Source organism: Paroedura picta, chromosome 2 (assembly GCF_049243985.1).
Source record: "Paroedura picta isolate Pp20150507F chromosome 2, Ppicta_v3.0, whole genome shotgun sequence".
Taxonomy (NCBI): domain Eukaryota; kingdom Metazoa; phylum Chordata; class Lepidosauria; order Squamata; family Gekkonidae; genus Paroedura; species Paroedura picta.
The window spans coordinates 101,942,026-101,958,307 of NC_135370.1; the positions used below are offsets into that span (position 1 = coordinate 101,942,026).

At 42.7% G+C, this 16,282-nt stretch overlaps 1 protein-coding gene across 2 annotated transcripts in view; it reads right to left on the minus strand.

Moving 5' to 3' along the window:
* The window catches only part of QSER1 (glutamine and serine rich 1), a 46,378-nt gene that overhangs the window by 9,204 nt on the left and 20,892 nt on the right, over positions 1-16,282 (minus strand). For both annotated transcript variants that reach the window (XM_077321909.1, XM_077321910.1), the window contains exons 4-9: positions 12,511-16,143; positions 10,849-11,120; positions 8,626-8,742; positions 6,290-6,423; positions 5,495-5,697; positions 3,467-3,613 (exon numbers count right to left, since the gene is read on the minus strand). In XM_077321909.1, coding sequence (XP_077178024.1) covers positions 3,467-3,613; positions 5,495-5,697; positions 6,290-6,423; positions 8,626-8,742; positions 10,849-11,120; positions 12,511-16,143 — 4,506 coding nt within the window. The remainder of the gene's footprint in view (positions 1-3,466; positions 3,614-5,494; positions 5,698-6,289; positions 6,424-8,625; positions 8,743-10,848; positions 11,121-12,510; positions 16,144-16,282) is intronic.

Consider the following 16,282-nt stretch of genomic DNA (forward strand, 5'->3'; position numbering starts at 1 on the left):
GGACAATTCTTTGTACATCTCTGAGTTCGATTATTTCTGAGATAATCATTACTTCAAGCGCCATCTTATAAAGACAAGAAACATACCCAGTAAAATAATCAGAGCATAGCATTAAGAACTGTTGTAGGCACTCAGTTGTTAACTGGCATGTTGGCTGCTCACCCAGTAGACCAAATATTGGTAGAGGGGACTCCAAGTGCTAGCCATGGGGGTCGCCAGCTCACAGTCGGTACTTATGGCCAGAATTCCCACTGCCAGGAGCCACTGCTTCCTGCCTCCATGTTGCCAAGCAACTGTTTAGTGAGCAAGGATTTAAACAACTGGAATCAGGTACCTTTTAAACTTTACATCCTTACTTGCCACACTGCTCATCAGTAGTGTAGGGGTGGGGCTGTGCGTTCTGGCCATGGCCAGTGATGCCTATGGCTATGGACCCATGGGGACTTGCTGCCTGCTCCTCCTCTGCCTCTTCTTATGATGTGTAGGAGCAGACAAAGGGTCCCCACTTGGTTAACTGGCATGCCTGGTTGACCAGACCACTGCTTTGTCTTTTGTGGTCTGAGGCTCATTAATTGCATGTTGCTATAGCCCCCAGCTCTCAGGCTCTTTGCCCTAGATACTCATAGGCATGTGATCTCTCCATGTCAGTCTTGACAGATTTCAGCAGAATGAGACTTTGATGCATGTAGTGCCTGGAACAGAACAGTGAGCCATTGCCTGGAAAAGAATTGCCAGCCATCTCGCTCAAGGAAGGGATGACCATCCACAATATGATTCCAGTCAACGATGGCTGCAGATTGTCAACCAGAAAGCAACTCTGAGCTACAGATTGGAATAGAAAGAAATTTAGATCTTTTTGCTATAAAGAAAAATGTATATCTAGAATAAAAGATATATAAAGGTAAAGGTAAAGGTATCCCCTGTGCAAGCACCGAGTCATGTCTGACCCTTGGGGTGACGCCCTCTAGCGTTTTCATGGCAGACTCAATACGGGGTGGTTTGCCAGTGCCTTCCCCAGTCATGACCGTTTACCCCCCAGCAAGCTGGGTACTCATTTTACCGACCTCGGAAGGATGGAAGGCTGAGTCAACCTTGAGCCGGCTGCTGGGATTGAACTCCCAGCCTTATGGGCAAAGCTTTCAGACAGCTGCCTTACCACTCTGCGCCACAAGAGGCTCTTAAAAGATATATAGAGACCAATTATTCAACCCTTACTTATTCTGAGACAGATTTTCAAATAAACCTTTTCAATTTAAGGGAAAGCAATTAATCCAACACTGATAGAAGTCACATACAATTTTTTTTAAAGAATCTCATGCCAATTGTGTATCATTCCTCCTAAAAGGAAAGAGGACAATCAAGATCTGCTAGGGTCTTCACTGGGGCATCTTGGAGGATCCATATTCAGCCTGTGCTGAAACAGCTGTATTGGATACCAGTGGGGTTCAGGATCAAGTTCAAGGTTTTGGTTTTGACCTTTACAGCCCTTTGCAATCTTGGCCCAACATACCTGAGGGATCGCTTATCTCCCTATGCTCCTCCACAGGGCCCTTCACTCAGCAGATACAAATCAGCTGGTGATCCTCAGCCCACGTGAAGTGTGCTTGACCTCGACCTGGTGGAATCAGCTCCCAGAAATGCTGAGGGCCCTGACAGAGCTATCACAGTTCTGCAGGGCTTGCAAGATAGAGCTCTTCAGGTGTTTGGTCGGGGTTAGGACTGGAAGATCCTGGGTTTTTCCCCTCCCCCCTCTCTGTCTCACTTGAGATCTGATTATTCAAATACCCAACACCACCATCTTTTTTACTGAAGCACAGGATATGCTAGTGGGGAGATTGTTAGAGGGAAATGTGGTTTATCTTCACTACCACTTTGCTGGGTATTGGTTAACTTGGAGTTTTTAGAGTTTTATTGATATAAATTATTACTGTATTTTAACCTGACTGTAACCCACCATGAGCCAGCTTGTCTGGCAGCATTGGGCAATACATCCATCCAAATTATTAATAAATATATATAAATAAATAATAAGATTTCAGAAAAGTCTAAACACTTAGGAGGGTTAAGCTTCCCAAAAACAGAAGAACATTGCCTGCAGCTGTCCAGATAACACGTCTCTGCTGGCTGGCCTCATCCTACCTTCCTTAGGATGAATGCAGCTACTAGAAAGCTGGCTACACCTGGCAGAAAGAAGCATGAGAGATATTGCTGCCACTATCACTGCTTGAGCTAGGCAGGCAAAGGTGCTACAGGCAGGGGAAGGAAAGAAAAGGGAGAAGAGTAGGGGGGCTGAGTTGCATGGTCTCTCCCAGAACAGCATGGGAATTACACCTTCCTGCAGTGCTGCAGAAAGGAAATTATGGAAGGAAGAGAAGCTGCCCCCCCCCATAAGCCTCAGAAATAGTAGCCTTGCAGGCGGGTGGGTAGGAACTGTCTGGGAAGCTCACTGAGTAAGGGGAGAGGATGGGATTCTTGCACCCCCATGTTTTGCGGTTCCTGGCTTGGTTTTAGCTTTAATATAAGTTTCACCAAATAGAAGATTCCTTAAAGTACTTCCATCAAGTTTATATCAATCCTATATCAATCCTAAGCCCAAAATGATCAGCTCATTAAAATGCAAATTCATTTTTACGGCCAGGCAGCTTAAGGTGGCTTTGGGCCATTGCTCGCAGCCGGATCAAGTGGAATGGGTGGGGGCTGGCCAGTGCATTAGCAGGGCCAGGACAGAGCTCCTTAGCAGGCAGGCTGTAGGCCCTCATTGGCAGGCCCAGCCTAGCAGGCCAAGAGGCCCTCGTTAGAAAGCCTAGCCTAGCAGGCCAAGAGGCCCTGATTAGCAGGCCCTCCACCACGACCCTTTGCCCAGGGCCCATTTGCCTTACCTCCTGCTGACTCCAGGCACTGAGGTGCGACTGAGACCAAAGAGGCTAGAGTCCAGGGAGGGAGGGCGGGAGCTGCAGCTACTATTCTGACTTGGACAGCCAGACACATTCCACCTCCCAGGCTGTTTCACAAATATATAGAGGAACCATGGATAAGGATGTTATTTTGATTTACGTGAACACATTTATTCTAAATGCTCTGCAGTATGCAATATTCCTCCAGTTTGATTTGCACAAGTACATAATACAATATACTGTGGTTAGTGGTAATAAAGATCAGCTATTACAGATAAAATGAATGTGCCAGAGTATAGCTTTACCATTCCGGCTATGCAGAATCTGCAGCAGCCAAATACCACACCATTGATAGTAGGGATGGGTGAACCAGTTTATAAGACCAAATTCGTCATTAATGTTGGTTTGTGCCCCAAAAGACCTACTGTTCCAAGACTGGCACAATCCAAGCATGTCTAGAAACCATACAGGCATGTACCTCATTTGGTCTTGTTAATGTACAGCTTTTAAGCACAAACATAATACGTATACAATAGTAAGTTATCATAAGCAAAAAGGTGAACAAACTGTACCATTACTCTTCTCCAGTGCTTGCATTGTATCTGAGTCCAGAGCGATGCTAACAAGCAGTTCCATGTAACTCCTAAATGTTTCTTTCATAGCTCTGGTATTCAAGAAACGAGCAACAAAGGGAGTTGGAGGTGCAGTGTCTGAAATATCTGAAATACAAACATTTTATTCTCTCACTGTAAGTTTGGTGACCTGTAGTGATCACGAAGGAATGAGAGATGCCAACATACATTGCCCTTGGTTAGATCCAGGTGGGTAGCTGTGTTGGTCAAAAGCAGCAGAACAAATTTTGAGTCTAGCACAGGGGTAGTCAAACTGTGGCCAAGTGCTGGCAGGGGCTCAGAGGAATTGTAGTCCATGGACATCCGGTGGACCGCAGTGTGAATACCCCTGGTTTATAGCAGTACCTTCAAGACCAATAAAACTGCATTCACATTATCAATTTTTTTGTGCATGCACACTTCTACAGCAAAGTAGGTAGAGGATGAGCAGTAAATAATCATGAAACATAACAAAGATGTTTAATAGATCATACATTAAACATCTTCATTATGTCTACATATCTCCATATATGGATCCATATTTATATGGATGGACTGGTAATTTCCATTTCACTGTATCTGAAGAAATGTGCGTGCACATGAAAACATCTGCGCTTACATCCAGAGCCCTACCCACGCAAGGTGGCTTTGGAATGTCTGGCACACCGGCCAAAGCATGTTCTTCCTACAACTTTACAAGCAAAGCTGCCTGCGGATGTGGGGAGGGGAGCATTTAAGGGGACTGGGTAGTCACCTACCAGCTGAGAATGACACCAGTGCCGCCTGATCCTTTTACATTTCTCCTCTGTTTGAGGAGGACTGTAAAGGAATCAAGCAGCAGGGCTGTCATTCTCAGCTGGTAGGCTGCTGTCCTGCCCCTTTTATTCCCTCCCCCACCTTCACAAGCAAAGCTGCCTGTGAAGGTAGGGGTTGATTTAAAGCAGGGGTAGTCAACCTGTGGACCTCCAGATGTTCATGGACTACAATTCCCATGAGCCCCTGCCAGCAAACGCTGGCAGGGGCTCGTGGGAATTGTAGTCCATGAACATCTGGAGGACCACAGGTTGACTACCCCTAATTTAAAGGACATGGGCGGCTACCTGCCAGTTGGGAATGAGTTGCACTGCCCGATCCCCTTACATTTCTCACCAAGCTATCATTTGCAGGCATCTGGATTTCATGCAGTTTTCACAATTACACCGTGAACACATTCTGGGGAGAATACACGATGGCGACGGAGCAGTAGCAGCGTTTCTAGAGGCTCTCCTACGCATTTTCTTTTCTAATTAACTCCTGGAGCTTGTTTGAGTTGCATTCTAGCTTTAAAATTGTTTTTACTTTTAAGTAAACTAGCAAGAAAGCCCACTGCAAGCAGGAATGCAATGGGTGCTAGGACCCAGGGGACACCGGGAGGTGCAGATCTCTCTCTGTTTCTCTCTCTCTCCCTCTCGCTACGTGTCTCTCGGTGTGCCTCACCGCAGAAGGCATAGCAGGTAATTAGGGCTGGTTTGTAGGAGGGAAGGGGGGCTGGTGTGCAATTTGGGGCAGCTCTCTCTGTCTGTCTTTCTCTCCCTCCATCGCAGCAGGGGCGGCTCTCTCTGTGTCTCTGTCAGCAGCTTGGGCCAGTTCTCTCTGTGTGTCTCTCTGCCTCCCTCGCATCAGGAGTGATAGGAGGGAATGAGGGCTCCTGTTCGGTCTGGCAGGGCTGTGTCTCTCTCTCTGTCTCTGGCGTGTCTGAGAGGAACATGGCTAGCGTCTAGGGAAGGAGCTATAGGGGCCTGGCCAATCAGGGTGCAGCCAGCACACCATGACTGGCCCTATTCCAACTCAGTCAGCTGGATACATTCCACCCCCAGGCTGTTTCACAATGGATGGATAAGGATGCAGTGGATAATCTTAGCTTTGAACTGCTACAGTGGTAGCTAAAAACACTGTATTCTTTTACCATGCATACTGGAATGCAGTTTCTTTTGACACACCAACACTTACCATCCTCATCACTCTGGCGCCGAGGAGAAGTAGGGAATTCATCTTTCCATATTTTCCGTTTCTTTGGTGGTGGTTCAGCCTTTGTCTTTGGCTGTTTAGCTTTGGGTTTCAGTGAAGAAATGTTTGTTGTTACTGGCACTGTTTTTGGTGCTGGAGTCTCAGGAACTTTGCTGATATTAGTACTTGGCTTATAATGAACAGTCCTGCCCATTTAAAAAAAAGTCATTGGAACAGACTTCATTGATTTCTATTAATTCACTTGTTTAGATGATATATTTTAAGTCTTATTCTTGATCATCAATCCCATAACTAGTTTACAAGCATCCTGATTCCCTTTTTACCATAGACAGACGCAACAGCTTAAACAATTAAACAACTGGATCTGGTTATTCAGTTAAGATGCTATTTTCAATACATTCTTCATGTTCAGACATATATACTAATATATCATCCCACCCAACAACACGATAGTTAAAGCTAACTGATGCTGGTGGTAGAGTTTTGTTTGTTAACAAAGTATGAAGAATTCTACAAACATAAGCATGAGTGATATTTTTGTTTCGTAGGTTACTGCCTGGAGAAGAGGCTAATAACCAGCATTATTATTTAGTTTCTGCTGGAAGATGACAGATAAAATTCATTCCCAATAAAGAAAGGGGAGATTGGGTTTTCAGGCTATTCTATGGCAGATTATTCCATCCTGCAAGTGGAATTCTGGATACAATCCAAGGTGCCTACACATCAGGTAGCAATGGTCAGCATCAAGTTACAGAAAAAGTTAAGCAAATCAAATACCTTGGAGACTGTAAAGGTTTATTTCTTGGTCTCTTGGAACATACTCTGACATATTCTTTCTTGTTAGTATTTTCTAAGATCTTCACGTATACACGCTTATATTTTGATTTTGCATCCCCAAAATATCCAAGATACTACAACCAAAAACAAAAAAAAAATTAAATACTTATGACAGTTAAAGTTCTCATACAATTAATTTTATTTAAGCCCAGTGTACAGAAGAAAGAGTATCTGATTACAACTTCTTACCCCATAGGATTAGGTACTGATTTATAGTTGGGAACATCAGAAATTGCTATCCTTGTGTCATACCAAACAAGTTGTAGGTGAATTAATGAATGATTAATGGTCTTTCCTTCGCCTTCTCCCCAAAGTTTGAAGCGGGTTTCCAGTTATGATATGAAAAACTAGCAGTAACCCAAACTTTCAATTATTACAGGCTACCGCAAAATATCATTTCTGTAAACCAAGAAGTACAAAAAGGAAAGGAAGAGGCAACACATTCCCAACAGTTGAACTATGGCCAGTTAAAAGTCCTTCCATTACTGTAAGCAATTAAAGACATCTTCCACCATGCTATGTTACTTTTAACTGAAAGCATATATAAATAAGAATAACAGAAATTAGGATATACATATTTCATACCTTTAACTATAATAGTTGAAAGCTTCACAAAAGCTTATGCCACATTAAATGTGAGTCCTTAAAGTACCACAAGAATCTTAAAGTTACAATGTTATATTTTGACTTTATTTTTAACTAGTCAGAAAGGAGGCTGTCCTTTCCTTGTGGGAAAAAACAGCTGTTCAACCAAGCCTACATGAGTGCTGCTCCAGCATCTAATCCCCTTTGAGAAGAGGGGTGGGACCTTGGAGAGGAGTTCAGGCCAAGTCTGCCTCAGGAAGAATGCTAAGAGTTGAGTTTTACCCCAGGGAGAGAGAACTTGGATCTCGCTTGGTTGCATGGCAGAGTGGTTTAGCTCGACTTTGGAGAGACAATAAAGTAACTGATTGTTAGGCCTGTCTCTAGTAATGTACCATTTATAATCTGACTCTTATGAAAGGGCAGGCTGGTATGGGTGGGATCCAACCTAGTGGCTAGTCAGTAAAAGCCAATTTGTGCCTGAAAGCATTATAGAAAATTCAAACTATCATCTGAAGCCATAACTATGTTAAATTGAAGGGTCTCAGCCAGGTTTGGCCTACGTGGTGACCTGTGCTGATCTGTTCTTTGAAACCCACCTGTAAATAAATAAATCTCCCTTGTTGTTGTGATTCAGATTCAATGATCACTGTATTTTACTTGTGCACCACAAAACTTACAGCACAGCAGTGAACCCATTCCTATATGCTCGCTACCTTAAAAATACCTGGTAACTGAGGGGAAGATTTATGGTTTAAAACAAACCTGATTTCCCAAAATCATACGAGGCTGTATTAGTTCCCTCAGTTGGTGGAAAAGGCTGCCACAACCACTTCTCTAGTATGAAACTAACACAGAATCTTTGTATTTAAACATGTGAGGCTGCCTTATCAGACATCTGGTCTACTGAGATCAATACTGCCTACTATGCCATCTGACAGAGGTTCTCCAGGATCTCAAGCATAGGACTTTCATATCACCAACTACCTGATCCTTTTAACAAAACATAATCAGGACTTTAAAGCCAAAGGGGGGAGAATTTCAGAACCGGAACCACAACCGAAACCCAACTGAAAACAGTCAGAACCTTAAAAGGTTGAATGTCTGTACAGCTTTTACTGTGCATAACTTAAAAACTTTAAAAATTAAAAAAATACATACAACAAAATGAGAGTTGTAAAATAACACAGTTATCTGAATGGTGTGTTCAATTGTTAGCACATGTATTGCACTAAGTAACATTCTCTAACAACGGAGCACACCACTGAAATTTTTGGCAGCCTCTGGAAAACTAACAACTGATAAATAGGCATCTTTCATTGATTGACTGTGTTATTTTACAGCTCTTATTTTAGTTCTTTTATTGGCTACTGTTCATATCTAATATTTAATGAATGAGTGTGTGTCATAATCAGACTTCTGAAGAGGGCCCTATATGGGCCGAAACGTGTCAAGTCTATAGTTGATTTATATCGTGCACATAACACTGTTCTTGCAATAGCATATGGGCTGTGTATGTACGTTTTTAAGTTGTGCACAATAAAAAGCCATATAATTTTGTAATTAACTGATGCTATACACTCAACCTTTTAAGGTCCTGACTGTTTTCAGTTGGGTTTTTGTGGTTTTGATAATCAGGAACAACCTAGAACTTCTGATAGCTAAGCGTAGGTTTTAACACTGAGCACACTTACACTGTTAGTAGCTGCAAATTCTCTCTGTCCATCTCTTACTTCAGGAACAAACTTTTGCAACAACGCTTTTTGGACTTTCCAGATGGCTGGAGGCTCTCTACCTGTTTTTAAAGCAACCTATAAAGCCAAAATTATTAAAATGAAAAGTATTATTTAATTTTAATGTTAACATGAAAGGCATTAATTGTATATTTTAAATCATGATTTTACATTTCCACAACACTTTTTAACCCAGGTTTAAAATGCCCCCACCCACCGCCTCAGACACAGGTTAAACACCAAATTCAATAGCTCAGCCAACGCAACCCAGCAAGCTCATCATCACCACCTATTAAAAGCTTATCGTGCTTCCGACAACATGCCAGGCCTCTGAATAGCCGTCAGTGGGAGGGCAATAACAGCTCTTTCCCATGCCCCCATTTCCAGGACAAGGAGGAGCCAGCACCCTGCTCTGGCCAGCCATCCACTCCCTCCATGCCACCCTTCTGGCTGCCAGGGAAGCCCGAGATTGTACACTCTGCCATCGCTATGCTGCTCTTCCTGGCCACCGAGTAAGGAAGAGGAATTCCCCCTCCAGCCGTGTTCCACCCCTCCCCCTGGCTTCCTGGCTGCCAGAGAAGGACATGGAAGGCCCGCTTTGCATGCACTGAGGTGGCTGCCCCACTCTTCCTCAACCTCCTGGCTACCAAAGCACAGTGGGAGAGGCCACCTGCACAACCTCCATGGCACATGCGCTGTTCTTCCTAGTTGCCAATGTAGAGCGTGGAATCACCTCCACCTGCACTCTGTGGCACCCCCCCCCCCCAGCCTCTTGGCTGCTAGGGGAAGGCAGGACCTGGCCCCCAGCCCATTTTTAAAATGGGCCTTTTTACTTGTAAATGAATATGGATTTGGATGTGAAATTCCTCGTGCAAAACCAGCACCTCTCCCCTGCTAATTATTTTGAAGAGACAACACCACAGAGAGACTGGAAGTCCATAGTATTAATCTGTAAAATATCTCTGATTTAATGCTGGAAACTTTTAATGATGGACTTTGCAAATCCTGCAAAATATATTTTTTTAAATTATTGAGGATCTCATTATACTCTCAATAAACAAGTAGCAGCAAGTCACTGATATCTGTCACAAGGAATTATGTTTTTGTTCTTTTTGAATATTCAGGGTTTTAGAATTAAAGCATTATACACAAAAATAGAACTTCTAATGTTTCTGAAGAGGTCTGGTACTCTCTGGTTCAACTGAGATGTGTAAGGAAATGGTCAGCTATAATTTTTAAGCTCCTTGCCAGCTTTCATGTCGTATTGTCTCAACAGTCATTGTTAGAAATTCTATAAATCCACAGTGACTCCTATTTCCATGTAGCAGCAAACTTTGGAGGTGGAGAGACGTCCTTAGTGACATACCAGAGTTATACGACATCATACAAAACCATAGTTGAAGCTTCCTTAAGTTTTGGTGGTATGCTAATGGAATCACAGTATGACGTTGTTGTTGTTGTCAGCCATTCAGTCATGTCTGACTCTTGGCGATCCCATGGCACACCTACTGACACAAACCTCAATCCCCTACCGCCTCCCACAGTAGTGCAATGTTCTGGCTGCTGTCCGTTTTGATCAAAGCCAACCACCATGCTCTTTGTCGGCCTGGCTTCCTTTTTCCACCAACCAATCCTAGCATAACTACTTTCTCCACTGAGATGGATTGCATGATATGGCCAAAGGAAGTGAGCCGAAATTTTGTGATTTTGCCTAGCAATGATATATCAGACTTTATGTGCTGTAGTATTTCCTTGTTTGTGACTTTTGCTGTCCAAAGAACATGCAGAAGCCTTCTCCAACACCAGTGTTCAAATGAATCAATGCTTCTTTTGTCTGAATTTTTCATCATCCAACTTTCACAGCCATAAGTGGCTACTGCAAATACGATAGATCTAACTAATCTACATTTAGTAGTCAGGCTTATGTCTGATATTATCAAGCTGCTAATATTATAGGCCCTAACAAACAAGTCCCTTGAATAAAACTATACATATTGTTGTTAGGTGCGAATTCATGTCCGACCCATCGCGACCCCATGGACAATGATCCTCCAGGCCTCTAATTTTTTGAAATTAGAACTTCATTCTAATACAAGTTAGAATTCCCAAAAATTATGGGAAAGGAACACTAAATCCAAGGATAGTCCATGCCATTAAATTTCTCAAAGCAAACTTCTGGCTTACCGTTAGTAAATCTATATCTTCAATCTTCACTACAAATTCATCACGTTCTCTGTACATGCCCTCGCCTCCACTGTCGCTGTTCTCTTCCTCAGTACATCCTTCTATCGCAGCAATTGCCTGTGGCTTTGCTAACTGGTCTGGATCAGCTCCGTCTTCTTCAGGTTGTGCAAAAATGGTTTTCACCTGAGCATCTGTCACAGAAGGCGCTGTCTGAGAAGATTCCTTCTTTATAACTGTGTTGGTCACGGCACCGGACACAGCTGTTTCCAGTTCTGAAGTACAAAGCAAATATTTAATTTAATAATTTCAATTTACTTTCATATTGAAAATACTATTAGCTGTTTCTAAACCAACAGAAAACTATGATGCAATAGTTCCATATGTGGTACCAGCAGAACTCCCTTTCATTAATCAAATTAAATTTGGCAAACCAAGTCCCCACTTTCCCCTCTCTAGCTCTAACCTAGACTGCATGTGTATATAGCATATATGTATATAGAGAATCAAACAGATGGAAGGGGCCATACAGGCCATCTAGGTTCTCTGACAAGCTGTTGCATGAAGACTGCCAGAGAAAAGCCCCATAATGATGGGGACCTCAGAACTGAAAGTAATAATATGCAACAGAAAGCAAAACTATGCTTTGATAAAACAAAACCAGAGTCCAGTGGTACCTTTAAGACCAACAAAGATTTATTCAAGGCGTGAGCTTTCGAGTACAAGCACTCTTCGAAAGCTCACACCTTGAACAAATCTTTGTTGGTCTTAAAGGTGCCACTGGACTTTGATATTGTTTTGTTGTGTTGCTTCAGACCAGCACAACTACACATTTTGAATATATGTTTTGATAGTACACTTAGAATTGCCACCTGTTCAGCCTTTTCAGATTTAAAATAGCCTAAGCATCCAAAGAAAACAGAGGGGACATGATAGCCCTCTTTAAGTATTTGAAAGGTTGTCATTTGGAGGAGGGCAGGATGCTGTTCCCGTTGGCTGCAGAGGAAAGGACACGCAGTAATGGGTTTAAACTTCAAGTACAATGATATAGGCTAGATATCAGGAAAATAATTTTCACAGTCAGAGTAGTTCAGCAGTGGAATAGGCTGCCTAAGAAGGTGGTGAGCTCCCCCTCACTGGCAGTCTTCAAGCAAAGGTTGGATACACACTTTTCTTGGATGCTTTGGGCTGATCCTGCATTGAGCAGGGGGTTGGACTAGATGGCCTGTATGGCCCCTTCCAACTCTATGATTCTATGACTTTATATGCTTTCAATTTTCATTTTTCCCTCCAATAGTGATTGGTTTTCATTAAAAACCATACCACATATAGAAATAATGAAGCTTCCAAAACGCCAGGCACCTACAGATCTGTTGGTAGCACTCAGGAATTAGAACTCATCCAACTAAACAACACATGGAAGAAGTTCTAACGATACCCACATAGTATGTATTTATTTAGAACATTTTTATACTGCCTGTCCAGGAACTTGCCTAAACTGGATTAAAAAATAAAATAACATTACAAATATTAAAAGCCAATATAAACAGATGAAAATACTAGCCAGACAGCCTCAAACAGTTTCCAGAATAAAATAGTGTTAGAGAATGGACTGATGCTTATATGAAAATAAACTAGTCATATTATGAGTGTAATAACTTTTACCTATTTTCTTCTTTTTATCTGAAGTGTCATCCAAAGTTGATAATGCAGATGTGATGCTCTTTTGAAGATCCTGGCTAGCTCCTACAGAATCTTCATCAGAAGAAAATGAAGGTAATGCTTCAGAATTTCTTTTAGGTTCCTCGCTGCCCTTTTTGTTTGAACTTTCACCACGGTCCTCAAGAGAAGCAGGAGGTGCTGCCACCCAAGGTTTTGACGGGGGATGCGTGCAAGGTGCTCTAATGACTGGGGCTACAGGCCTTCTAACACGATTAGGCACACGTATGGCAGGAGCTGAAAACTGTTGCCTGGCCCCAGATTTCAGGAAATCTAAAAAAGAGCCAATGAATCCTGTTTTGACCTCTGGTTGTTTTTCTTCCACTTCTTTGATTTTCTGCCTCATTTTCTCTTGATGTTGGTAGGTTTCATAACAGCTTTCAGCAACAGGTGAGGAATACAGCAAGCTGGCATCAGCTCCTCTTGAGTTTTGACGTCTGCACTGCCCCGTTCGTTTCAGTTGCTTCTGATCTGTGTCATCTTCATTGACACTTTTAGTTTTACTTTGTCCTTTGTCTTTTTGCCTCTGAAGTTCCTCTTGCAATGTATTCTGTCTCTCCTCTTCTGTTTTGCTACCATTTTCATCTCCTGGATGTTGCATAGATAGTATTGATTGCAAGGGAATTTTAGCATTGTTTCCTATCATGGGGCTGTCACTTTCCATGTTAAAATTACTGTTTGCTATGATACTCTCCTTGTTCAAAGTCCTACCACTTGAAACAAGGTCTACATCTTTTACATTTAAAGTACCATCAACATTTTCCCCCTCAGAGCCATTAACAGTGCTAGATTGCTGTTTCACTAGGCCAGAGATCTGTTCTTGCCTCTGTTCAAGCTCTGATGTGGCAAGTCTTGTGGGAATGCTTTGATCAACAGTTTCTATGTGTTGCTGGTTGAGGCTCAGATTTTTTGGCTGCACTGCAGGCACTGCTGTGAGGCTTAGGGTAACCTGGCCCCCATTTAAAGAAATATTACTTATGCTTAGAGGCTTTCCAACAATTGTTGGCGCAGAGCTGAAGGTAGGTGTCATGTGCCTGACATCAATTGTCTGGAACGGAGACTTAGAATTGTCTCCATTCTCAATTGACTGGATTTCTTCTTCATGAGCTGATACTTTGGCAAATTCAGTTGGAGTTACACCACAAGCAGCAGCTGTTGCTGCCAAGATATCATCTACGTTAGACAGTATGTTCCTCTCATCATTGAGAAGCATTGACTCTGGAAAACATACAGTGCTAAGGGAAACAAACTGATTCTTAGGTTCATGGTTTGGCTGCACAAAATTATCTTTTGATGTCAAGTGCTGTTGTAGTGATTTTGTGGGTTCAGGGACAACTTCAGCAGTTTGAGGATGAAGCTGCTGCTGAGAATGCCCTCCATTGCTCTGAACCATGTGACTACCCACCTGGAGGAACTGATGAGTCACTTGCTGAGGACTTTGAATGCGCTGCAATTGTGGAGGTATTTTGGGGGGACCTAAGCCAGATTGCAGTATGGATGGCTGAAGCATTTGTAAGTCACAGGCAGATTCTAGAAGAACTTGTGTGCCAGGCAAGCAGAGGTGATGGCCATGCCTTATGGCCTGTGGATGAAGTTGGGCTGGGGTGCTAATGATTTGGCCTTGTTGATCTGGAACTTTAACTTCATGGACCTTCTGCAGAAGAGAATGTTGCTGGTTTAGTTCCTTAGTATCCACACTGACTTGCGTTAAATTGGCTCCCTTTTTAACATCATGAATTACTACATTTGTGGTATGGCCAATTTGTTGAGTAAGCTGAGCCACAGAACTAATCATTCTCTCATCTTTTTTGGAACCCTGAAGAGTAAGCCCAACAACCTGATCTTCAAGACGAGAGTTACTCCTGATTACACTTTGAGAATAAGGATTATCTGCTTTGGAAACTTTGTAAGTGGCATCCTGAGTATCAGCTTCACCATCAGTTATTCTTTGAGCAGAAGACTCAAGAGACGTTTGCTGCTGCAGTTCCTGCAAATCTTGCATTGGGAAATGATCGTCTTGCTTTGATGCTTGATACAAATTAGGATCCGATTTCCTTTTCATGTATAATTTTGTATCTGAGGGAGATCTGTTCTGTAGTGCGTGTGACTGAGCTGGCATTGCAAAAGGAGCTGTTTGGACAACTGTCAAAAACTTTTGAGACTGTGAAGACGATGATTCTTGCGCTTGAGAATGTAGAGAAATATAGCTAAGGGGCGGACTAGAAACAGATAAATTTTGAACATGAGCTGAAGATGAAAATGGAAGAGACTGCGATGTTAATGTTAAAGACTGCCCAGTAGTATAGGCTTCTGAAGGACTAACAACTGACAAATCCTGTGATTGAGATGAATAACTAACTTGTGGTTGGCTGACTGTTGTCAAACCCTGAGAATGACTGGAAGAATAATTTTGAGATTGACTTCCTGAAGAAAGATCCCTTGTTTGCCCAGAGTAGTTCTCATTTGGTACCGAACTTAATACCTGTTGATCAGAATAAGTTAGTGTCTGGCTATCAGAAGTAATAGCTTGTGACTGCCCAGGAAAAGAAAGTGTTTTGTACAATGAAGGTAGTTTCTCAACTTTAATGGCTGGGAATATCTGTGCATGACTAACAGGTGGTATATTTTGTGACTGAGCTGAAATATAGTTTTGGGATTGGCTTACTGACAAGAGACTTGGGAGCTGTGCTGTAGAATAGATTTGTGCTTGCCCTGCTATCACAGAACTCTGTGACTGAGCAGTTTTGGAATAGCTCTGTGTCTGCACAGTAGGATCTATGCTTTGAGGCTTAGGGGTCTTTGTAACTCTTGGTGGCTGCTTTGTAGAACACTGTTTTGACTTAGCAGTGGAAACAGATGGGAAGCCAGGTGATGGAATTGCAGATGGGTATGACTGAGCAAGTTCCACTGAAACTTGAGAGGTCTTCTGCTGTGGTCCACCATTGCTCACATGAGTAGCATCCTCAACTGGGCTACAAGAAATTGATGACTGCTGGGATGTATCTGGAAAATCAGTTCCACTTGCGCTTGATAAATAGTTGTGTAAGGAATGCTGTGAACCAGGCAGTTGTGCCTGAGCAGACTGTGTGCTTGAAGGCCGCTGATGGTGTTTAATAACACTACATTCTCGCTGCAGTGCTCTTTCAATGGAGGCAGTGGAACCAGTAAACAGAGATGAACTATACACCTGTGGAGCTTGCTGAGCTCCTCCAAGTGATGAAGGCAACAAACTAAACTGTGGCTGCAAGAGATGCGCCGCAGACTCTTGAGCAGAGCGGTATGTTGAAGACTGAGGTGGTATGCTGGTACTTAACACAGAACTGCCCAGGCGCTCAAATGTCAGTGCGGTAGGAACTGTGCCTTGGGATGTTTTGATTTGCAATAAAGGATCATGAGTAGTAAGAAGTCCATTGGATGTTGCACTGAAAGTTGCATCTTGAAGAGTTAGAGAGGGAGTTGTAGCAAAGTTTCTACTTGTATATGCACTGGGATGCTGATAAACGGATGCTGGTGGAAATGTTCCAGAGGCTGGCAAGGCTCCTGTAACAAAAAGCTCAGCTGCTGTTGATGAATGTATACCTATTGAGAAAGTGGGGGGGGGGGGGAACAATGATGCCTTTATGAAAAGGAAAATGGAAATCTGACATTTTACAGTTTGCTAGTATAAAAACTAGAGGTAAGACTATTGTATTCCTAGCAGGAGTTCTGAGATAACTTT